The sequence below is a fragment of the Carassius carassius genome, chromosome 10 (assembly GCF_963082965.1).
Source record: "Carassius carassius chromosome 10, fCarCar2.1, whole genome shotgun sequence".
NCBI classification, from domain to species: domain Eukaryota; kingdom Metazoa; phylum Chordata; class Actinopteri; order Cypriniformes; family Cyprinidae; genus Carassius; species Carassius carassius.
This window is the reverse complement of record NC_081764.1, coordinates 33423369-33448938: the sequence shown is the minus strand read 5'-3', so window position 1 is coordinate 33448938 and position 25570 is coordinate 33423369. Positions and strand designations below refer to the sequence as shown.

The 25570-nt window shown below is 35.5% G+C and overlaps 1 protein-coding gene across 1 annotated transcript in view; it reads left to right on the top strand.

The window, feature by feature from the left end:
- szt2 (SZT2 subunit of KICSTOR complex) overlaps positions 1–25570 on the top strand; it is an 84461-nt gene that overhangs the window by 56072 nt on the left and 2819 nt on the right. The window contains exons 58-71 of the mRNA XM_059559542.1: positions 740–861; positions 996–1178; positions 5311–5575; positions 6046–6125; positions 6860–6985; positions 7882–8084; positions 9236–9341; positions 10303–10383; positions 11203–11277; positions 12870–12935; positions 18650–18863; positions 19793–19976; positions 20069–20191; positions 23173–23695. Of these exons, the coding sequence (XP_059415525.1) occupies positions 740–861; positions 996–1178; positions 5311–5575; positions 6046–6125; positions 6860–6985; positions 7882–8084; positions 9236–9341; positions 10303–10383; positions 11203–11277; positions 12870–12935; positions 18650–18863; positions 19793–19976; positions 20069–20191; positions 23173–23695 (2351 nt within the window). The remainder of the gene's footprint in view (positions 1–739; positions 862–995; positions 1179–5310; positions 5576–6045; positions 6126–6859; positions 6986–7881; positions 8085–9235; positions 9342–10302; positions 10384–11202; positions 11278–12869; positions 12936–18649; positions 18864–19792; positions 19977–20068; positions 20192–23172; positions 23696–25570) is intronic.

Below are 25570 nucleotides of genomic sequence, written 5' to 3'. Positions count from 1 at the left end.
ACCAAACTTTCCACTATAATAAATGTTTGAAATATTTTGTACATTTTACTTTTACCATGTACCATAAAAAGGCCCATTTTTGATCATTTTGTTATGTATGGATGTCTGTATTTACTTACTTATTTCCAACTATAATACATTTGAAATGATAACCTTTCCCTATGCCCAAAAACATTAATTTTTTTTATTATTTTATTTATATATTTATTCATTTTCTTACAAAAAAGTAATTCCCTTACAAAGTGCTGCCATTATCATCACATGTAATGCCGACTTTAATGTTGAGCATCTTTATTCTAGGACATGTAATAAATGGTTTGAAATAAACACTACATATTTAAAGCCTTTTAAGCTTTAATTCAATCTTTTCAGCAGTTAAAATGCCCCTAATTGAAGACTCACTCATTGATGCATGTGTATGAGATCTTTTTTGTCCAGCATGTACTTTACTGATTTTCATTTTTATATAACTTCTAGATGAGTGTTTGGTCTGATGTTGGTATTCAAATGATATCAGAGTTTAATAAAGGAGAGACTGTCATAAAGCCCTGATTTTGCCCTCTGTTACTCTAGAGAGTAATTTAATTTTAGGATTTAAATCCTATAGCTGTTATTCACAGGTAAACTCCTTTAATTCTAAAGTGGGCTTTTCTTTTTGTGGATCTTTGTTTCTTACTCTTGTCTATCATCTTTAGAAGTTTCTTGACTCAAATAACAAAGAATCCCGTCTTACTTAAAGCTAATAAGGGCATGCAGCGGTTCGAGGCTTTGGAGCACAGTGATTGGCTGAGCCCGGGGCAGGCTGTGAGGGGCGTGGCTCCACGCCAGCGCTTCCTGTACATGCAAATTGTTAATAAGAAGGTCAGTTGAGCTGAATAAAGTTAAATTCTAATCAGCTGTGATTGTACCACATCATGCACTATTTTTGTCTTCAAGTGTGGATACTTTTGTGTGCTTTGTTCTTCCTGTTCTATATTATATTGCCGTGTTTCCAGGTGACTCTGTACACGTATAACTGGTCGGTGGATCTGGGCGTCTCTCTGAATCAGGGTCTGGTCAGACTGGTGCAGTGGCAGAACGCCCGCGCTCATGTGGTCAACTGCCTCCTGAGTCAGAAAATGGGCCTTTTCCATCATTACTGCTCATCTGATACACCTTCACAAGAGGACCTGAAACAGGTGAGTGTTCTCGCATACTTTAAACGATTCATTACCATGCTGCTGTCACACAATCTCATTATGTGTTTTATATATATATATATATATATATATATATATATATATATATATATATATATATATATATATATATATATATATATATATATATATATACAAATAATGCATGAATAAGCGATATCATGATTCCTTGTTAATATGAGAGCATTGCATTACACAGACTGAATTCAGGACAGCGTGTTTGCATATTAGTATGCTATTTGTATTATTTATGATATATAAAGAAATGTTGTTCAGCATTCAGCCACAGTGTTTTCTAACTCTATACTGCACATTTCATACTTTGCACAATATAAGACTACCATTCAAACATTTGAGGTTGGTAAGATTTAAATATATTTGAAGGAAATCTCTTCTGTTTACCAAGTGTGCATTCATTTGATCAAAAATACAATAAAATCAGCAATATTGTGAAATATTATTACAATTTCAAATAACACATTTCTATGTGAATATATGTTCAAATTTAATTTATTGCTGTGATCAAAGCTGAATTTTCAGCGTCATTACTCCAGTCTTCAGTGTTGCATGATCCTTCAGAAATCATTGATGAAAAGAAAGTTTAAAATAATAGAATTTATTTAAAATGTCTTTACTGTCATTTCTGATCAATTTAATCCATCCTTGCTGAACAAAAGTATTAACTTCCTTAAAAAACAAAAGAAAGACTTGTTAACCCTGAACTTCCTAACAGTACTGTACACACTCTGGTTAGGATGAGTTTAGGACAGTGTGTGTTTGCACAGTTTAAGTACAGATGGCACTGATGAGTTGGTTTAAGCAGCTCCTCGGGGCGCTCTGACATCGCTCTGAGTCACGGACAGCTGTCACAGACACAGGGCAGGACGCTAACCACTCCAGCACACCTGCTAACACCAAACACCTGGAGACCATCCAGAGCGATGGTCCATCACTGCGCTGCCAACACAGATCATTCCTGCCCAGACTCCAGCTCGTTTGATCAGAGCCAATTGAATCACGCTGTGTTTTAGTTGTTTGCGGTTAATGCAGCAGAACATGTTTGTTGGTTCTGTCAGTAAAGAACCTTCTGTCGCAGCGTTCACTGTTATTGATTCAGTTGTCATCTGTTTGTCAAGATTTGCAGCAAATGTCAGGATGTATTTTGGGAAAGCAGACAGTAGTTGATGTCATTATCGAGAGCATCTGTGTTAAAGCTAAAGGCCTTTAACTGCACCGCCTGTGACGGTCATGTGCCTGACCTGATGCTCATGCACAGTTCTGATCAATATTTAAGAAGAAATATCACACATGTTAGTGCTTTTTTTTCACGATTGTTGGTCATTTTTACAAGGCTATTTTGTCAGTTGTTGAGCACCTTCAAAATGCATAAATATAAGTATCATACCTGGTTCTACACTCAATTATACAGTTCACTTTCATTATATAAAAATATTTGAGCGCCAAATACCTCGTTGACCAATCAGAATCAAGCATTCCTGAGAGCGTGCAGCTGAGCAGTTTTATGGGTGAACATCAGGGAAAACAAACCAAATGCTACAAAACTACATTAAATGACTTGTTTAAAGCGATGCTCATCTGTGTTTGTGTGGGTGCAGATGAACACACACCCATGAGATTCTTCTCCAGAATAAAGAGCGTCAGACAGTCAGTAGGGTTTGAGCCGTTGTTTGCGGAGTTTAGTCTGTCAGATGATACGAGCTCTCTTCCCTGTACGGTGGACTACAATATCACTTTGCTCATCGTTCGTCTGTGTCTGTCCTTGAGCAAACAGATTTAGGAAGAGACAGCACAGAGATCATCAGTGTTCACTGTTTGTTTGGTCCCTTCATGTCAATCCGCCCCCTTCGGGTCAGCTCTTTAGTTTGTGTTTAGGGCCTTTGTGCATATGAACTTTAATGGTGGGACTGATTTAGCTGCTGACTTGAGTTTCTAAGTAGATTTTATTTTGTTTAGAGCGCACTGACCACCGATTATATAAATAATCAGCGAAATATTTTAGTGATTAATGGAGCACCATACATTCTTCAGCATCAATACGTACTAAATTATAAAGATACAATACTGTTTGAAAGTTCAGGGTTGGTGTATATATATATATATATATATATATATTCTCAAAGTTGGGTTGAGAGCTGGGTCTATACTAGGCAAGCTATGATGACTTTCACCTTGATATTTTAGCGCGGATGTATACCTAGCTGAATTGCACTGTAGGGGGCGAGAATGAGTCTTTAAACCTGTGTGTATGCCTACTGTGAAACTACCACATCAAACGTGACGTGCTAACATGGATGCAGCTAAGATGTCGCCGGGTTTGCTTCAGGCAATTTTTTAAAAAAATTTATGAAGCTTCCCAATGGAAACCTCGCCAAGACTCACGCCTGTTTCACACATACTCCGTCTGCAGTGCATATGCAGTCCGTGTGCGTTACGTATGTGGTGCTGAAGCAGCACGGACTCATACTCATTGTGCTTTCACACAGGACGCGTTTGCAGTCCGCTACTTGGTACGTGAACGATCGCTGCACTACTGCAGACGGAACACTCCTGGAACACACTGACGGACCGCAACCGCGTGAATGCTGGAATCCGTTAACCCTCTGGAGTCGATTAATAGATATTATTATAGGTGCGTAAAAAAATACGAAACACATACGCACTGCAGACGGAGTATGTGTGAAACAGGCAGAAGGTTGTTTGCACCTTGTGCAATGTGGAATTAGTTTACAGCTTTCTCGAGCAGTTTGTGATGCATTTTGGAAACAGGAGATGAGCCTCTGGTCTAATGCACTTGAGAAACCCGTTCTATAAGACTTAACGTTACTTTTAGTCATTATTTTATTTGGGTAGCACACATATTCTGAATGCCTTCGGCAGAATTCAAATGAGCCATTTTAATCTAGATTAATCTAGATTAATTTCAAGATTACAGTGAGATTAATCTAGATTAAAAAAATAATCTATGCCCACCACTATATATATATTATTTTTTATTTTTTTATTTTTTTTAAGTCTGTTTTGCTCACCAAGGCTGCATTTATTTTATCAAAAATACAGTTAAAACAGTAATATTGTGAAATATTATTCAAATTCAAAATAACTGTTTTCTATGTGAATAGGATTTAAAATGTAATTTATTCCAGCAATTTTCAGCATCATTACTCCAGTCTTCAGTTGTTTGCACACCAGAATCATTCATATGTGTATCAGGAAAAAGTCTATTATAAACTTGGAACAAAAAAAAAAAGTATAAATCCCACACAAAACTCAAATTTGCACCATTATGAAATTTTACACAAATGTACAAAAATATTTTGTAAACCTGGAGAAGGTTGTTTCACCAAAATGTTGTTGATTAAATTTTGTAATAAGAAAAGTTTCAAAAATGTGCAGGATTTATGCTTTATTTGTTGTTTGTTTTTCAAAATTTGATGTCAATTGTTCAAAAATCATTGTTGCCTCGTCACTTGTAACAGTAGCACAAAGTAACCAGAGAGGATACAACTGATATTGTCTTGTTTTAACTAAAGAGTTCACAGTACTATATAGTGAACGTTGGGAATGCTTTTAAACTTTTCTAGTTTTTAATCACATCGCCTCATAATTTAGCAATTTTATTAGATCAGAAATATGTGTTCAGAAAGATCACACACACTTTATGATGTTATTGAAGCACAAATAAACTGAACCTCTTCATTTGCCTAGAAAGTGAAGCCCAGAGCTCTTTTATTTCCTCGTCAGTGGCTCCACACTTTTAATCTGTTCTTTTAATGAATGCTAACACAAGGCAGATTCAACATAGCAGAAAATTTGCCCTTACCGTCAATCATCTGTCAGAGTCCCAGAGGGCGGAGTTCAGGCGCTTAAGTTCGGCTTATTGGCCCGTCGGGCTCATGGGCATCTGCTCCAGCTTCTTTTAGAAAAGCCTCCAACTCGCCCTGAAGGACTTTAACTAGTCTTCCAAACACTAACTCAGAGTTCCCAAAAGTTCCCACAAGAAGAGAGGCAAGGTCTTCAGAAGGAGTTTTGTTCATGTGTTTAGCTTTTTATTTATTCATCTGTCTCATGCATGTATTTTGGTTGTTAGCAGGAGCCCAACCCGTTCCTGAGCTCCACGATCGAGGCGGACGCTCTGTTGAGGAGTCCGGTTCCTCCGGCCGCGAGTAAGGATCAGGGTCGGATGGGCAGCTCTGCTCGTGCTCTTCCTCCTCTGGCCTTCCCTGGAGAACTCGTGCCCTTTGATGAAGCTCTGAGAGACGTGAACACGGTGAGGCCCCTGACCAGTCAGGACGGGCCCGATATAGTCACTCGCCACGGAGCCCAAATACTGGAGGTCAAAGCCGCTGAACGCAGAGGTACACACACATCAACACACACACCATCACAGAGAGCGCTCTGTTGAGGAGTCAGAATGGAAGGAAGAACAAAAAGAAAGAGTATCAAAAAATGCTAAAAGGATAAAAAAGAAAATGATGAAAACAATGAAAATATGTGCAAAAGAAAAAAAGAGTTGTAAAATATGAAATAAGGAAAAAGAGAAGCAGAAGTATGTACAAAATAAAGTTAGTATAAACTTTTTTTAGTGTAAAGAAAAAATGAAAAGAAACAAAATACAATGATATGTATATGAAAGTATGAACAAAGAAATAAAAAAGCGAAAAGAAAGCAAGTACAATAATGTATAAATAAAAGGAAAATATAAATAAGAAAGAAAGAAAGAAAGAGAGAAAGAAAAAAAGAAAGAAATAGAAAAATGATTGTGGCATAATTTGAAATCTGAACCTCAGCGACAGAAAGCATGTGAGATGTTTCTTGTGTGTTGCAGAGCTGGAGAGACAGATGAAGATTGAGAATCTGTTTGTGACGTGGCAGCAGCGCTCGGCTCAATCTAACATGCCCATCTCTGTGAGTTCACACCGCCACACACACACACACACACACACACACACACACACACACACACACACATGCAGCACATTCTCAGAGCATGATTTCCCCAGCGGCTCATCAGGTCCAGATTCATACCAGTGTGCGTGGATCCTCTGCCTGTGTGTGTGTGTGTGTGTGTTGGGGGTCAAAAGTTGAGGGTAGGTAAGAATCTTTTGGTTATTGAAAGAAATTAATACTTTTATTCAGCAGGGATGCATTAAATCGATCAAAAGTGACAGTAAAAACAAAATGTTACAAAAGATTTCTGTTTTAAATAAATGCTGTTCTTTTGACCTTTCTATTCATCTGTGAATCCTGAAAAAAAAAAAATGTAGAATGATTTCTGTGCAGCATTGATGAGCAAAAGAGACTTTGAAAATATTAAAAATCTTACTGGCCTCTTTGAACTGTAGTGTACATGTATATTCACAGTAAATACTGATTGTAAATTTTCCAGATACACACCATTGGTGGAGTCAGTGTGTCAAACAGGTTTTGCTCAATGTTTTTAAACCACCGAAGATTTTTTTAGGAAAAAATCAGCATCTTAAACTGGAATGGAATGGATTTACACTGAAAACATTACACACTTCTCCTTTATAAAACAATAGCTGTTGCAGCAAATGAAGGAACTGTGGGTGTAAATGTGGAAACGCTCTCTCTCTGTGTCTGGTGTGTGTGTGTGTGTGTGTGTGTGTGTGTGTGCTCAGGTGGCCGATCTGGACACACTGAAGCAGTCCTCTCGACTGGTCCATTACTGCGCCACGCCGCTGCTCTTCGACCCTGTCTTCCGGAAACAGATTCAAGAGGAACAGCTGCCTCAGCCCCAGATGAAGGTCTCTCGTTCTTCCTCTTCATCTTCCTCTTCCTCTGCTGGGTCACACTGCACTAATCAGTTCAAATCCCTGACCATACATATAACCCTAATAATAAACATTAATACGAACCATATAATTCCATTGTGAGTGCATAAGAATTCATTTTTATTATTATTAATTGTTTTACTTCTTGTTTGTCTGTTCATAGTTTCGTTATAGCTATTATAATATTTTTAATTTGTAGGGTTTTTATTATTATCCGAGTTAATATAAATCATACTATTATAATAAATTACAATAATTATCAATGCTATTATTATTTTTGTTGTTATATTTAATAATAATAATAATAATAATAATTAGTTACAAATTATTAGTATTATTATTAACTATAACTGAACTGTATAATTACAATGTAAGTGCATATGATTTATTTATTGTTTGTTATTGTTACGATTTTATTATTTAGCTATTATTGGGGTCGTTATTATTATTATTATCATCTCAGTCTAAATGCATCACAGATTGTAAATATCTCCTCTGTGTAATAACGTGTGTCCGGTGTGAGAAAGAGCACACGTGTGTCAGCATATCACCAGAATATTCATATTCAGTCATGATTTTGTTGTTGATAATTGGAGCGGCATAGAGTCGAGTCTCTTATATGAATTTATATATCGCATATATTTTATATAAAGGTAGCACAGGCACAGTGTGCACCTGTATACTCCACATTTTCTGAATTTTAGATTGACCCACACTAAACATGCAGTTGCTCGCTCTTCCAGTCTACGTGGACGGCTTTAGGCTTCATATAGACCAGACTTTATGCTGATAGTCAAAGGTCTGGCTGTGCAGTGAATTCAGTTCAGATCTGTCTCACTGTCTGACATCCTCTCGTTCTCGGCTTACAGAAGCGGCATCGCTCCAGTGACTCCACGGCGTCCGGCCGCGATCGCAGCTACAGCACAGATTCTGCAGACACGCTTCCCAGTCGACTGAAGGAGGAGCCGTGGCTGCAGGACATCTCCAGCATGTTCCTGCAGCAGTATGTGCAGTACCTGCAGAGCATGGGCTTCATCCTGGTGCAGGTCCGGCCGCAGTCGCCCGCTCGCAGGTCTGTGTCCCGCACACAATCAGTACGCATGCATTCAATCGTGTCGGAAAGATCGGATTTATGAGTTGAGCGCACATCAACGTCACCACACTGAAAGAAACGGTAAGCTAGAAATGGTCTAAATCTAAATGAACTAGTTTAATTCAAGCCGAAAATATTATTATCACTGAATCAAGCTAGACGTAATAATTTATACCAAGAAAATTCATTTTTATGGGTTAAATCCAGTCAAAATAGCTCTTTAAAAGGGAGAGTTCACTCAAAAATGAAAATATGATATCTAAGATATACTGTAGGTTAATTTGAGAATTTAAAAAAAGCATAGCAAGTAACACAAAATTAAAACCTGTGGCTCCTGACGATATATGCGATATGAACAGTCTTTGCAAGCAACTAAACATTATTTACAAAATTATTATCTGTGATCCATATCTTCAGTGGTGTTCTTTTGCACGATGTAACAGTTCACCAAACCGAACTGAATCGTCTCAAACAATACGCAGTTCACAGATCTACAAGTTACTCAATCAGAACGCCCTATTAGACACCTGACAGTCACTCCGACTCAAAATGAGCCATCTCTATATCTGTCCAAAAACCAAACGCATGATGCAAAATATTACTCATTTTAGAGATATGGTGTTTAAAGGTCTCGTCCAATTTTATATAGAAAATGTACATCCCCATCTTCCTCTGATCGATGTGAGCCTTTCCCAACTCGTTAATTGGACCTTTCGAGGAAGACTTGAACGTGATGCATGTTTCCGGATATCAAACAAGTGGTTTTGAACTGTGCATTTCAGTCATAAACACTGTTATTCACTTCACTCTTTCTGTCACAGAGCGTAGACTGCATTTACTTCAAGGCTTTTTATGTGAAAATCGCTTTTATACCAACCAAAACTTTAGTCATTTGGTGACAATAAGTTGAAGAATGAGTGCTTTTAGCTGAAGGCGGGTCTCTGAACAGTGTGTGTGATGTGTTAATGCTGGACACACTGCATTAAGCTGCAGGAGCGTGTGATTCAGTCTGACCGGCAGCGTGAGGGCCACATTACTGACGGGGTCAGATGCCCAGTGGGCCGCACACACACACACACACACACACACACACACATGCTCTCACTCTCTCTCTCTCATTCTCTCTGCAGCATCGCTCGAGCCCGAGCCGCCATGTTGAGTTCTTTATCCACTGAAGGCAGATCATCCTTCTCCTCTTTCTCATATAATAAGCAGAAGAGTGAAGACAGCCCCAAGGTACTTTATCTGCTCATCCATATTCAACCATTCGGTCACACTCCAGCTTTTCTTAATTCACATCTGCATTGCACATACATTTCTCTAAGTGCATCACAGTTCAAACACAAGCACAAACACACACATATTCATTTTCTATTGACACACTCCTTGTCCCATTCTGGATCCTATCTGAGTGAAGGCAAAAATCGTATTTGAAGAAAGGGTGAAAAGATAAATAAATAATTCACCCAAAAAACGAAAATTCTAGAAATTTTGACTTTCTGTGTGATGGGTTTTGAAATGTCAATGATTTGACATCATTGTTTGGTCAAAAGACAAAAGCATTAAAAAAAATAAAATAAATAAAAATATTATATAGTAATAAATAGTAAATAAATGGTTAAAAAAATTAAATAACAAAATGCGAATCCACTTTCCCCTTAAATAATGTATGAAATCATTGTTTTTAATAACGTGCAACACCATTTTCTGTTAAGATAAAAAAATGTGTACACTACCATTCAAACGTCTCTTCTGCTCAACGAGGCTATATTTTTTACATTAAAAATACAGTAAAATCAGTAATATTGTGAAATATTATTATTATTTAAAATAACTGTTTTCTATTTGAATATATTTTAAGATATAATTTAATTCTGTATGAAAAAAATGAATTCTCAGCAGCCGTTTCTGATTATTATCATTGCTGAAAACAATTGCGCTGCTTCATATTTTTGTGGAAACGGTGATAGTTTTTTTTTTCAGGATTCTGTAATGAATAGGAAGTTCAAAATAACAGTATTTATTTAAAATATTTGTGATATTATTAATGCCTTTACTGTCACTTTTGAACAATTTAATACATCTTTGCAGAATAAATAATATTAATTTCTTACAAAAAGAAGAAATCGTAGAGAATGGCTAACACACAGACACACACACACACACACTGATTGTGTGCTTTCTTGTCTCTCAGCAGAGCAGCACATCCAGCTCTGCATCATATCACCTGCAGAGGGCGCTGCCAGGAGGAATCGTCCTGATGGAGCTGGCTTTTCAAGTGAGACCTTCATGTGTCTGTGTGTCTCACATAGAATCGTCCTTTTAGCCCATCAGCCGAGAGCAAACGCTGGGCTTTTCACAAGTACGCTGTGAAAGTCTTAGCGGACGTTGAGGAGAGAGATGTTTAATGGATTCTGCATCACTCTGGCTCTATTTATGCTTATTAATATTTGACCACATAATCGGCAGCAAGGAAACACTGCGTCATCATCTGATCTCCAGCTCTGCTCGTGTCTAATATCTCTCTCCATTCGATGTCAAATTAATTTAATGCGTACATAGCGATTTAAAACAAGTAATTCATAGACATTTTCAACACCAGCAGATGACTTATGCAGGAGTCAGTGGCAAAAATACAAGTCCATAAATAGTGCTGGAAGTTGTATGTATGCATGTATTTATTTATTTATTGCTAAAATAATAATAATAGGAATAATGATAATAATGACAATAACAATAACTTTATTATTATTATTATTGGTTTTGTATATTTAAGTCACAAATCTGAAATCTGAATTAGAATAGTAAAAAGAAAATGAATTATAAGGTTCAGTCTCGTTTTATTAAATGGGCTCAGAATAGTATTTATTTATTTATGGGTCAAATGTTTTTTCTGTTTCACAGGTAAAATATTTGTATTTGTCCAGTTTGCTGATAATTATAATGTTAATTATTATGATGATGATGAAGCCGATTTAGATTTATTTTGCCTTGAGAAGCTCCTGAATGAGGTGAACTATGCAGCTATGAATTTATCTACAGCTGATGCATAACTCTTCCTCTGCTGACACATAATCATATTCTGACTCTGTTGCAGGGCTGTTATTTCTGCGTGAAGCAGTTTGCATTAGAGTGCTCAAGGATTCCCATGGGTCAGACGGTTAATTCTCAGGTAATCTGTGCATTAAAAACACACCCGACAAGAAGAGAACGTGAGCGTAAACGAGGTGTTTAAGAGTTCATGCTGTATCTCTGTGCATCTGTTGTAAGTGCCTGCTTGTGTCATCTCTCTGGATGTTTGATATGAGCAACAAGCAGCAGTCGCCTCCTTTGTTAGCAGGATTCACTGGTCAAATGTCTGTCTCTTTCTCTCTGATGGCGTGTTTAATGTGCAGCGGGTCCAGGTTGGCTCTAAATGAGGAGTAATTAAGTGTTAATATTTGTAAATCTCCAGATGTTTTTCAGTGGGAGGGCTCTGATTTCTTCCAGAAGCCCACAAGGTGTCTCCAATCACAGATGCTCATATCCAGCAGTTAAATCATCAGCGTGTTTGTTTGCAGATTCTTTAAACTGAGCTTTGAGGGCAAACAGGCAGAAAAGTCACAAGGAATCGCTAATGAAAATTCATCATAGTCCATAGTATTCGATTGCTCCAGAATCATCAAATTCACTATGAAAATGAGCAAATCCTCTTAAAGTCAGACATGTTACACCTGTATTTAAAGGTCATAGTCAGGAAACTGTGCCATTTGTACCAGAAAAGTGTTATTTTAATAAAATATTACATTTGGAAAGGTTACCGCTGAACTTATTAACTGAAATTATATTTTCATATCTTGGGTTAATGCCGTTACGCCATATACATTAGTTAATCTTTTGACAATGCTTTTTCCCCAGTGGTCAACAAATATGACTGTTATTACTGTATCCTTCTATAAAAAGTGAATATATTTGGATCTCCAGGAACAAAAACATAGCATAAAAACATGAATATAGCAGAATAATTAACAATACCTTGATAATTCATTCCTTATGAAAAGGTGATTGACAGAGGTTTAAAATTAACAACTGAAAATGAGTGATACGAAGGTTAAAAAAAGACAATTAAATGAGACACAAAAGTCATTACTAACAATAAACATATGTCAAATGTATAAAATAGAAAAACAATAATAATAAATAAAAACAAAATTGGATAAAAACAAGTACAATTTAACAACAAGTACCATTTAAAGTTTTATAAAGCATTACAAGAAAGCCAGACTAAAAATGTTTTTAATTTAGATTGATATTGATAAAAAATAAATTAACAAATATTAATTGCATTAATGTATTTTTTAAATGTATTACACTTATTTTTTTTAAATCATATTTTATGACAACCCTATATATTAAGCACAAATCATCAGTGAACAATCATAGTTTTTTAATAGTAAAAATTATGATTATTATAATTTTATTTTTTTTATTTTCTCATCCATCCAGACTGCACACGCCTCATGCTCATCATTATTGATCATGTCATGTCACTTCCTGTAACATGCCCTCATACATTAGCGCAGTCTGTACTAGCGTGTGACAGTCAGCTTGTGCATGTGTGTTTTGTTCATTTGTGTAAATTGACTTCTAACCTCTCTGTGTGGCATGTTTCTCATCTGTCTGTCTCTGTTTGTGTGTGTGTGTCTCACTGTCCTGCATATGGCGTGTGTGTGCGTACGTGTGTGTGTGTTTGTCTAGTCCCATCTCACCCTTTCTTTCCATCAGGAGTCTCTTCTCAACAAACCTCCTAGCCAGCCATTCCCCGAGGTGCCCACGGCCTCTGACTCTGCGGTATGTCTCTGCATCCTCGGGGGCGGGGCTCTTCTCCCACCAATCAGGCTTCAGTCTTTCTCTCAGACTCCTCCCCCTTGTAGTGCCTTGCTCCTCCCTTTCCTATTGCAGCCCCAATCATATCTTTCTGGGGTGCGTTTCCCAAAAGCATCGTTGGCCAACTATTGTCGCAAGTTCTGTCGTTACCAACATAGTTCAACCATTCGGTGTTTCCCGAAATCATAGTTCAAAAGAACATTCGCAAACACCATCGCTAACTTACGTGGTTGGAACTACAGCTCTCAACCTGTAGTTGGAAGCATAGTTTATTGTTAGCAAGAAATATGGGTTTAAATAAACACACAATAACCAAGCTAACTATTCTGTCTAAATATAAATGCATTTTAATTTATGTATGTTTGCGCCTTCTCTAAAAGCACCGTTTTTGAACAGTGCGCAGGTGCACAAATACTTAAGGGAACCCCGGAGAATGAAGTTTGAGGAACATCAAACAAAGCAAACTGACGGGGAAGAAAAAAATGTTCAATACAGCACCATGCGTGTGCCGTTATTATCAATGGCCCTATGTTGTTGAACTAATTTGGTTCAAACGGCGGAGATGCGGCCGTGTTCGGGAACAATGCATCATACTGTGGTGGTTAATCAGCGAGTTACGTCGTTGTATGGGAAACGCACCCCTGTGCGGTTCATTGAAAATCAGATGATTCCTTTCCATGTTTTTGTCCACAGTGCATCTTGCTGGAAAGCTCCTCGAGATGCATGTGGCATCTTCTGCGAGATCACAGGGTCGCTTTTCTCGCAGCTCTAATAGGCCAATGATCTCCTTTTTTTCTTTGCTCGATTATTATTCTTGATTTTCTTCCACTCTTGTTGCATCTTGATTTGGATCTGCTAGTTTCCTTTTAAGGGAACCATAAACTATAATTCTGAAGCAGTTCAATATATAATATTTTTTTCTTTATAGATGAGCAGAAGACACCAATCTGAAAATGCCAATTTTCTTTAATTTAACTTTGACATTTTTTTGGCTAATTTCAATCATTCATAATTTTCTTTTCACAACTAAACTGTTTCAAAATTAATGAAGCACAAGTGCCATCTTCAAGTGAAGCATTCCACTTTGTCTTGATTGCTTCCACTTGAAAACAAAAGACTCAAAGTCAACGTAAATGCTTTGCTCAACCTATTTTACTTCCAAAATCTGGTGTATAAGATATTAATCTAAAAAATGTAGAGTGGAATGGAGTTTGTGGGTTTTAAATGCAAGATGGATTGATGATATTGACTGAAAAGAAATAATATACAGTTAATTTTTGGATTACAATTTATTTGAAGGTAAGATTGTAACAGTGTAATTACACAAATACTGTATGTACTGAGAAATATTGATTAACTACATATACTTACTATAGGGTTAAGGTTAGGGTTTTGGTTATTACGCTGTATTAAACAGAGGATCAAAATCGCACGAGTAAAGTTGGCGTTCAAAAGGGTGTTTTTTTTTTGAGCAGATGAAGAAAATGTGAAATAAAAAATGTGTTTAAGAGCTTATAACAAAGATTATTAATAAAAACACCCTGAAACCAGAGCTGGTAAGTACTTAAAACAGTATTAACTCCCCTCACATTGAGACTGGAGTTTATCACGCTTACACAGCAACTCAATAAACTCGTTCAAGAGCTCTTATTCTGTCCACCTCTATCATACCACTAGAGATGGCTATCTTAAATCCACCTTTTTTCCTGCTCATACAAATTGGAACATACCATGTTTTTATAAAATAAACTCTTGTCTCACAATATGATTTAGACACAAGAATTGGGAACAAGAGTTAAGTAAATATATACAGTTAATGCAATTTAAAAAGAGGACAGATAAATCAAAACATTTTTTAAACATTTCCTATGGTTAGCTAAAATAAGCGCTTCCCCTCATGTTTGCACTTTTATTGCCATGCCCACTCAGCTAAATAGCAAACAGACGGTTTACTCTTGATGATGCATGTGCATTAGCTGGTTTACATGTAACATGTAATAAGTATGCTAAAAATAAAGTGTTATCTTGTTTGTTTTAGGGTTAATTGCTTGTAATTGTGCATAATTTACTGTTATTACAGTAAGTACATGTAACATGTAACAACGAAACTTAAATAAGGTGTTACCAGCTTTGGTTTAGGGTTAGTTACTTGTAATTATGCATAATTTACATTACTACAGTAAATATCTTGTAATGTGTAATGAGGACACTTAAATAAGGTGTTACCGGCTTGAGTTTAAGGTTAGTTACTTGTAATTATGCATAATTTAACGTTATTACTACAATAAATACATGTAACGTGTAACAAGGACACTAAAATAAGTGTTATCGGCTTTGGTTTAGAGTAATTTACTTGTAATTATGCGTAGTTGACTGTTATTACTACAGTAATTACATGTAACATATGATAAGGACACTAAAATAAAGTGTTACCGACTTTGGTTTAGGATTAGTTACTTGTAATTATGCATAATTTAACGTTATTACTACAATAAATACATGTAACATGTAACAAGGACACTAAAATAAGGTGTTACCAGCTTTGGTTTAGGGTTAGTTACTTGTAATTATGCATAATTTAACGTTATTACTACAATAAATACTTGTTACGTGTAACAAGGACACTAAAATAAGGTGTTACCAGCTTTGGTTTAGGATTAGTTACTTGTAATTATGCATAATTTAACATTATTACTACAATAAATACATGTAACGTGTAACAAGGACACTAAAATAAGGTGTTACCAGCTTTGGTTTAGGATTAGTTACTTGTAATTATGCATAATTTAACGTTATTACTACAATAAATACAAGTAACGTGTAACAAAGACACTAAAATAAGGTGTTACCAGCTTTGGTTTAGGGTTAGTTACTTGTAATTATGCATAATTTACTGTTATTACTACAGTTAGTGTATGTAACATGTAACAAGGACACTAAAATAAATTGGGTAGCACTTTATTTTACAGTCCTGTTCCTCATGTACATACTGTGTACATATTATAGTAATTACAATAACTAGGTACTAACCCTAAACCTACCCCTAAACCTAACCCTACCCCATGTAGTTACCTTGTATTACCAGAACTTTCTTAGATAAATACACTGTAAGTACACCATAAGTACATGTTAGTACACGTACTGTAAAATAAAGTGCAACCATAAATTGTTACAAGGTTTGATTTAGAGGATAATTGCTTGTTATTACACACAGTATTACCTTTTATCAGCTGTTATTTCCACAGTAACTGCATTTAATCTCTAGCTACATCTTAAAATTTGACTAAAGATATTTAATAATAATAATAATAATAATTGGACTAATGTGTACAAATAAAATTAATAAAAATAAGACAAGGTAAATTCATTAAAAAGTACAAATGTTTATGATGACTTTAAGGCCCTTTTAGGCTTTTCTTTATCAAGTGTCATTGAAAGGTGATTTTGTGAGGTTACCAGGCAGCCAGGAAGTAGTGAAAGTTCCAAGTATGCAGTAAAAACTGTAAAAGTAAGAAAGTAGAACACCTAGATCTCTCGAAGTGAAGTCCCTTTAAGGCAAGTTCACTGTACGGTCACTCTTGTAACGCCTCGGGCAGCTGTTTCCAGCCATGCAAGTACAGCTTCATCTGATTGAATGGAGAATAGCTAAACTCTCCAGAAGTATTTGTCAAAATTATGTTTGTGATTTATTTCAGATCAACAAAATGTGACAAGAATTATATTAAAGCTTAAAATAAGTGTTTCTTAAGTAAAAATCACTCAAAAACAGCTAATACACATGCATCATCGATAGTAAACGAACAGTCTGTTTGCTATTTGAGCTCTAATGCATTCAGCCGCTTTATTGAGTGTAGTTCTGACTCCTACCTCTATCAAAAGGGATATTGGCTCTTTTACCTGTAGGGCAGGACTACAGCTGCCGTTATGATTGCTCTCATTTATATGTTCAAGTGGACTATCTTTTTCATTTATTAAGCCTCTGGTGACATGTTACAGAGCTTGACCTGTGCAGCTCATGGCATCTGGGAAAACACCATAGCATGCAATGCAATGGTAAACGTCAAAGGGCTTCAATTTCCTGAATGTGGGCATTCGGTTAACACATGACTTAGGTCTCGGGTGTAATTATGCTTTAAGAGTATCATGAATGCAAACACAACATACTAACCACTGCAATCATAGCAAGCTGTGAACAGAGCTGTTTTCATGCACATGACTGAGAGGAAAATGTAATGACGGTATTATCTTTCCTCAGAACTTTCAGTCAAATGGGCCACAGGCAAATTTCAAAATGTTGACGTGAAAAATGTTTCTCGTGCAGGGATGAAAGGTGCAATTGCGTGAGCTGTTTTCCTTGTGCAAATGGAACAGCCTCTGCAGCGTCAAATGAACAGGGTTTTTTTAATCCTTGACTCTTTGATTTGATAAGACCTATTTGCATTTGTTCCAGTGTAACGGTCAGGATGAAAGCGTTAGCAGTAATAGCGTTTAGCCGTCGAATCCAGCGCCTTCCCCACCTCCTGCTCCCATTGTACTGTAATTACTCATGCTTTCTCCATCTGCCATCATTTGCATTCACCACTAATGTTTTTGCAAGCACAGCTTTGATGTGAGATCTTATTAAATGGGATACAATTATTATGTTGATTGAGATCACAGATGCCTTTAAAAAGACTCTTATAAAGGTTTGGCAGGTCGCTGGTTTGCTCTTAGTTTTAGATGTGATGTCAGGTTTGAGGTGCGCTTGGGTGATTTTCTTGAAACCCATCAAGAGCATGTCTGGTTCAGATTTCAGCTCCAAATTAAGCACCATTAAGATTGAGTGCATTGCAACATTTACACAGTTTCCAAGATGCAATAATTTTCCACTGACAAGTAATTTGTCAGATCTCACAGATGATGCGTGACGCGTGACTCTGTCACAGCCAATCACAAAACATTAGATGTTTACTATACTGTACATGTCTTAAAAATAAATTTATTTTGTTTAAGAGTGGCATATATTTATATTTATGCATTTGTTTCAGTTTAATAGTGGCATGATATGTATTTTAATGTTTTGCTTAATATTGGATATGTAATAATATTATATGTAATATTTTTTATATATAATATTTTATGTATTTGTTTTAATAGTGACTGTTTATGTATTTTTAATAATATGACTTTGGAGATATTATTACTATAATATGAAACAAATATATTATTATTTAAATTGTGAAGTATTTATATCTCATAGTAGTTTTTATGCTAATTAAATACATGCTAATTAAAAAATGCTAATTAATATATTACATTAATGAAAATGATTATTATTAATAAAACTTAAATGTATTTCAGTGTAAAATCTGATTATTTGTCATGAAAATAGTCACAAATCGAAATGGTCCTAAGTGAGGTTTTAATGATAAATAGCTAAATATAATATTTCTTTTGATGTTGGGTTGAAATGTGGCCTGGACATGTTTTTTCGTCAGACTTCGATGTGAGACTGGTTTCATTTGACCTCTGTAGAGAAACTCTTTCATTAGGTTTTGAGGATTTGGAGTTGATGGGATGATGTTCCTGCTGCTGCTTGCGTTCTTCCTCTGGGGTTCTGATGCCTTTGATCCGAGTGATCTCTCACAGGTGATGTGGATGATGCTGCAGTGTGTTCATGTGTGTGTTTCTGTCATCAGCTGTCCATGCTGTTCACCGAGGAGTGCGATAAGGTGCGGGATCTGATGCACGTTCACTCCTTCAGCTACGACTTCCACTTGCGTGTGGTGCATCAGTACCTTGTGGGCTGTCACATGACCCTGCGGCAGGGGTACCAGCTCACGGCCTTTCTGGAGGACTTCATTGCCCATCACCCCGACATACCAAAGTTCGGACGCAACCACGTCTTCCAAGGTGAGCGCATGTCAGAAACTTGTATTTTTAATCTTGAGTTTTTCTTGTCATTTGTCTGGCCTCATTTTAAGTGAAAATAATGCTGCATGACACTGTCACTGTAATTCACAACAATGTATTTATTTTAAAACTGGCATATATGTATATATAGTTATATTTATAAAAAAAACGGATTTATTTATTTATTTTATTTATTTATAGTGGGATATATTTATTTATATATTCATCATTGTATTTATTAGTTTAATTTATGTATAATTTTATTTACATATGTATGTGACATTTATGTATTTAGAGTGGGATATATTAATATATTAGTTATTTATTGTGACCTATATTTGTATTTATGTTTTTACTTATGTGTGAATGTTTAATAGTGACATTTGTTTATTTATTTATAGTGGGATATATTCTCATATTATTTATGTATTTATAGTGAGAGATATTTATATATTATTTAATTATTTACCGTGGCATATATTTGTATTCATATGTTATTTATGTATGAATGTTTAATAGTGACATTTATTTATAGTGGGATAGACTAATAACTAAAAAAATGTTATTTATGTTTAATGGTGGCACATAGTTATATTCAATAATAATTCTGTTTACGTTATGTATATTTAAATTGACCATTTATTTTCTTATTAATGTACATATGTATAAATGTATGTTTATTAGTGGGATTTTGGAGATTTTATTACTATAATGCAAAACAAAAAGAGAGATTTCAATTGTAAAGTATTTATACTTCATGTGACTTTATGCAGCTGGTTAAAAAAATAGTCATTGATATACAATAATGAGAATCTAATTGGTAACAATAATGACAGAATAGCTTAGATTCATTAGAGTATAAAATTTGATTTTTAGGTGTTTTTCTTGTTTTTGACAGTCATGGATAATATGCTTTTCATGTGTCCTAGGGAGTTTCTCCATATCGACGGGGATGATCACAGCACATCAGCTGTATAATTACATCACTGATCACGCCGGCACTTATGGGATGAAGCCCTTGCGCATGTCTAAAGCTGCAGTTACCACTGATAACAAAAAGGGGGCGCCGAGCGCAGACCTGCATGAGTACGCACTGGTCGCTCTGTGGAACAGGTGCTTTAACTGTTCACTCCTAGTTGGAGCAAGTGATGTTATCATTTCATATATCGTTTTTCATATATCCTAATAATATCATTCTCATGAAGCTCTGGCTCGTTTAAAGACTTGGAGGGATTGCGACACCATGATGACTTTGACGTGTCGCTGCTGGTTTGTCATAACGCCGCCCCGTTTGAGGAGCAGTCGGAGGGAGAGAGACACCTGCTCAGGTACAAACATTCCAGGAATACAGTGCCTTTGTGAAGCACATTATGGCATCAGTTAAACACTACTTTGGTAGATAACTCCGGACGGCTGTTAATACAGTTAAATAGTAGGCCAGGACAACATGAAACAACATTTGCAATATTATTCACTTCTGTGATGTGAAACTGAATAATCAGAGAAACGCGATACAGACGGTGACTTTTGAATGCAGTGTATCCATTTCTGTCCTTTTTGTTATATGGTATTGTAAATAATAATATAGGTATTATTTGTAACATTACTATTATAGTACTAATTACTTACTGTTACATTTGTAACATTACTATTAAATTACTAAAAATATATAATAAATAATAATAATGAATATCTAAATAATTCATATTTATACTGTAAAATATTAATATTTATAATATTTACAAATTATTATTGCAGAGGTGGGGGACTCGAGTCACAATTTTCAGGACTTGCGACTTGCTTGATTAAAGTATGAAAATTACTTGACTGACTTGAGAATAAGTTACTTGAGACTTGACTTGAAGTGGAAGACTCGACAATGACTTGAACGTATAATAAACAATCAGCAATAAAATTAATGTAAAAAAAAAAATATTATTGTCACGTCAGCACCACTAATCAGCGTCGAGCTCAACAAATAGTCTCGTTTGGTTATAAAGACTTTGAACTGGACCGTGCCAATAAAAAAAGATTTGCCAGATGCAAAATATGCAACGCAAGAAAATCCGACACGAAAGCGTCAAATTTCATTCGACATTTCAAGAACCACAAGGAAAGGTAAGAGTCATCTCTTTATTGTCAGTTTCACGAAGATCAATTAACGATTACTTATGTACGTTAAAGCTGAAGTAGGTAACTTTTGTAAAAATGTATTTGTGAAACCTGTCATTATGTCCTGACAGTAGAATATGAGACAGATAATCTGTGAAAAAATCAAGCTCCTCTGGCTCCTCCCAGTGGTCCTATTGCCATTTGCAGAAATTCATCTGCTCCCGGTAAGAAACAACCAATCAGAGCTGCGGTCCGTAACTTTTTTTGTGTTCAAGATTTACAAAATGTATATAATAAGCGAGTACACCATGAATCCATTTTCCAAACCGTGTTTTTAGCCTGTCCTGAATCACTAGGGTACATCTATAATAAGTGTTTATATTCAGACTATTTTAGATTGCTTCGGGGGTACCGCGGCGGAGTAACCCGGTACCTTTGTGATTCTTCATAGACATAAACAGAGAGAAGTAGCTCCGGCTACAATGTTCTTCCGCAACACGCAAGCAGTTCTGTTTATTAACCGCTAGAGCGTCAAAAGTTACCGACTGCAGCTTTAATGAATTAATCTTTTATGTTTGTCATAATTTGGCCTTGGTTGCATAAGTTTTTTTCTTATTAGAAATGTGACCATTATGATTACTAATACAGTAACGTTACGTCTCGTAAATTGATGTATTGGGTAATTTGACTATAAAAGTGGCGTAGCTTGATTTTTAATGTTGATATCTTAAAATGAGCGGGCCGCTCTATATTGCATGCAGGCTATAATGTCTGTATTAAATGTGCACATTATCAAGTGTTTGTGTGGACTGTGTGTGGAAACTGTTCTTTCGGACAGTTCGATTTAATAAACCGGTTGAAGAAAACGGTTCACCGGTTCTTTTGCGCTCGACGTAATGGCGTCATTTGCGATGATTGCCCTTGATTCAAGCCTTCGGTTTACCGCGCTCATAACACTAGCACAGAATCAGTTCAGAATCAATCACCAAAAGAATCAGTTCGGTTCAGACACTCTGTGTGTCAGTCTGCTTCACGCTGAATCACACATGCGCAGTATCATCAGCTCCTCGGTTCTCGAATCGGACGCGTCTGACAGAAACGGTTCTTGACTCGTGAACGAGTCATTATCTGGCTCGGCTCTGTGTTCATCTTCAGTTCTCTCTTCACAGCAGTTCAGTCAGTGTACTGTTTAAGTAAATGAATTACTCCGGGATATATGCTGTATTTGGACTCAGATGGAGTGTCAGCCACATTAAAAAAGTTAACAGCTTAAGTCTTAGACTCGATACATCTTATTCTCGAAATATTTTGTGTATACAACACAATTTTTTTGTATTTTCAGATATTAATGTAGCACACATATGCATATGATTCATATATAGCAAATGTATAATGAATAAGATACATAATAATTGTATACAAGTTAATCTTTTCTGTGCAAAAATAAATATAATATATATTGAACAAAATTTACCTCTATTTATTTGAGTACTGAACTTATCAGGACTCGACTTGACTTGCTTAGCGTGAACCCTTGCTTGATTTATCTGAACTGTGACTTGAGACTTGATTCGAGACTTGATGGTTAAGACTTGAGACTTGCTTGGACTCGACCATGTGTGACTTGTCCCCACCTCTGTATTATTGTATTATTATTTTTAATTGCTAATAAATTATGCAAAACCATAAACATTTAAAAAAAAAAATTATAAATAATATTACAGATTATATTAATTTATTTATTCTGGATTTTATGAATTAATAAATTGTTATTAGTGATTATACTGATATTATTATAAATAAATAGCAATTTATTATTTTATTTATAAAATGTTAACAATATTAATAAATAATTTAAAAGAAATAATAAAATATTATAATACAAATATTATATTAATCAATATATTATATTATTATTATTATTATTATTAATTATTATTATTATATTGTAAATAATAATAATAATATGAAATTATGTATCCTAGAAAATCTGTAATATATTAAGAAATAAATGTATAATTTTTTTCTCCAGCTGCACGTTTATGTCAGCAGAAAAGAAAAGTGGAGAAAGTGTTTACATTTTCATAATTGATTATAAAAGGACATCACTGCACTGAGGGAGGAAACAATTATTTGGGTCTATTCTGACTTCCTGTTTTCTGTTAAATGAGGATTTTTCTGTTTGTACTGGTTTCAGGCTGCGTTTCTATGTGATCATGACCAGTCAGAGGGAGCTGTTCCCGCGTTTGACTGCAGACATGAGGCGCTTTAAGAAGCTTCCTCAGATCCACCGTGACCCCGGTGACCTCAGCGGCCGCATCCCTGCGGAGCAGATGGAGGCTTGCAGCCCGGGGATGCGGGAATCTGAGCTGGACCTGTGGGAGGACACCAGCGTCCCCGTCACCCCTCCAGCCAGCCCTGAGTCTGACCCCATTGAGAGCCTCCTGCACGCAGACGCAGACGACTCTCAGGGGCTCTTCTACCCGTGTCCTCTCTTCCCTCTGCTCAGTTCGGAGGTGCTGTCTGCACGGCGGCAGATTCAGAGCAGCGTGGAGCAGGCCATGGGCCACTGCCGCAGGGACAACCTCTGGAGGAGGCTCTTCCACGGAGAGCACCTGGCTCTGGATAAACTCAAACTCAGCAAACTGACCTTCGGTGAACTGGAGGAGCTGCTGGACGCTGTGCAGAGCAGATCAGTCTCTGAGATTGACCCACAGCTGGTATGAAAACACATCCACTGCCCTTCACCTCCAAGACCATCTTTCACACTCATTAATCTAACATTTTATATTCCTTACTCTTTGTTCTCTAGCAGGCACAAATAGGTTTAAAAAGGGGTCGTTTTTCAATGAACATTTGATGAAAGCACCAAGAGGTCACATAACACTGGTCCCTGTTTTTGTAATGTATAAATTAAAGTAGATTAAATTAAATTGAATTAAACTGAAATAAAATGAACATAACAATATAAAAAATATTAACTATAACATTAATATTATTATTGATAATTATAAAAAAGTATTGCAAAAAAGAATAATAAAAAATTGCTATCTTATTAAAATAGTTATTATGGAAAATGTTAAATGCATTTTTTTTTCAATACAATATTTAATGTTAATGTAAAATATTAATAACATTATATATAAAGTTAAAATGCATTTAAAAAATGTGTGATTATTAAATATAATTAAATTAAAAATATATTTAAATTAGATCCTGATCCCTGTCTGTGTGATCATTTGATTGGATTCTAATTAAATGCAATATTAGAATATTAAACAACATTGTGTGTTTTAAAAGTACTTTGCATGTTAATTTAATGCTCAGTCCTAGCAAAAATAGTTCTCAGAATTTATATAAAATAATTCTTATTTTATTTTATTAAATTATTATTTTAATTTCTTATTAATAATTAGTTTTCTTGTACACACTGACAGCAGTCTTTAAGAAACTGTGGGAAAATTGCATGTTTTCTCCTTTGTTCTGCAGTTTATTGAGGACGGTCTGATCAGCGGCTGGCTCGTGCAGTTTGTTTGATTAATGGCTGATAGCAAACATACTAATGCATCGCTCTGTAGGAAAAACACGTGGCGTATTCATCAGCACACTGTGATAAAAATCAGCTAATTAGCCCAGGAAATCAGCCCTTTAATATCACACTCCTTTCCTTATTTACAGCATAAATGATCCCTACTGGACCAACACACATTCACACAGATTCACACACCGTATCCTCCACCAGCAGGGTGCTGGTTCGTGATTTGATTACACAGCAGTCTTTACACTCATGCCAACAAACATCACTGTGTTTGAAACAGGACAGATGTATTGAGCTTCAGACATGGAGGATTTGTTATACAGAGAACCAAAACTGAATGATATATAAAGTGAAACTGAATGATAGACTACTGTTCAAATGTTTGGGATCAGTATGTTTTTAGTGTCACTTCTGCTTGCCAAGGCTGCATTTATTTGATTAAAAATACTGTAAAATTGTAATATAATTATTATTGGAGTTTAAAATAACTACTTTCTATGTGAATATGTTAAAAACTGTAATTTATTCCTGTGATGCGCAGCTGTATTTTCAGCATCCTTCCTCCAGTCTTCAGTGTCACATGATCTCCAGAAATCATAATAATATGATGATTTACTGCTCAAGAAACATTTCTGATTATTATCAATGTTGAAAACAGTTGATAGCTGCTTCATGTTTTTGGGGAAACGGTGATATATTTAATTTTTCAGGATTCTTTGATGAATAGAATGTTCAAAAGTTCAGCGTTTATTTGAAATAGAAATCTTTTCTAACATTACAAATGTCTCAACTGTCACTTTTGAGCAATGTAATGCATCCTTAAAGCATAAGTGTTAATCTCTTTCAACAATCGCTCCAAAACTTTTAAAAAGTAGCGTAAATAAATATGCACACAGAATAAATAATGCAGACATAAATAGATTATCCAGTGGAGAAAATGTTTTAAAAATGTATTATATGCAAGTAATATATATTATAATAATAATAATATTTTTTTTTTTATTTATTCTAAGGATTATTTATATCTATATTTATGCATTTATTTACTGTGTTATTT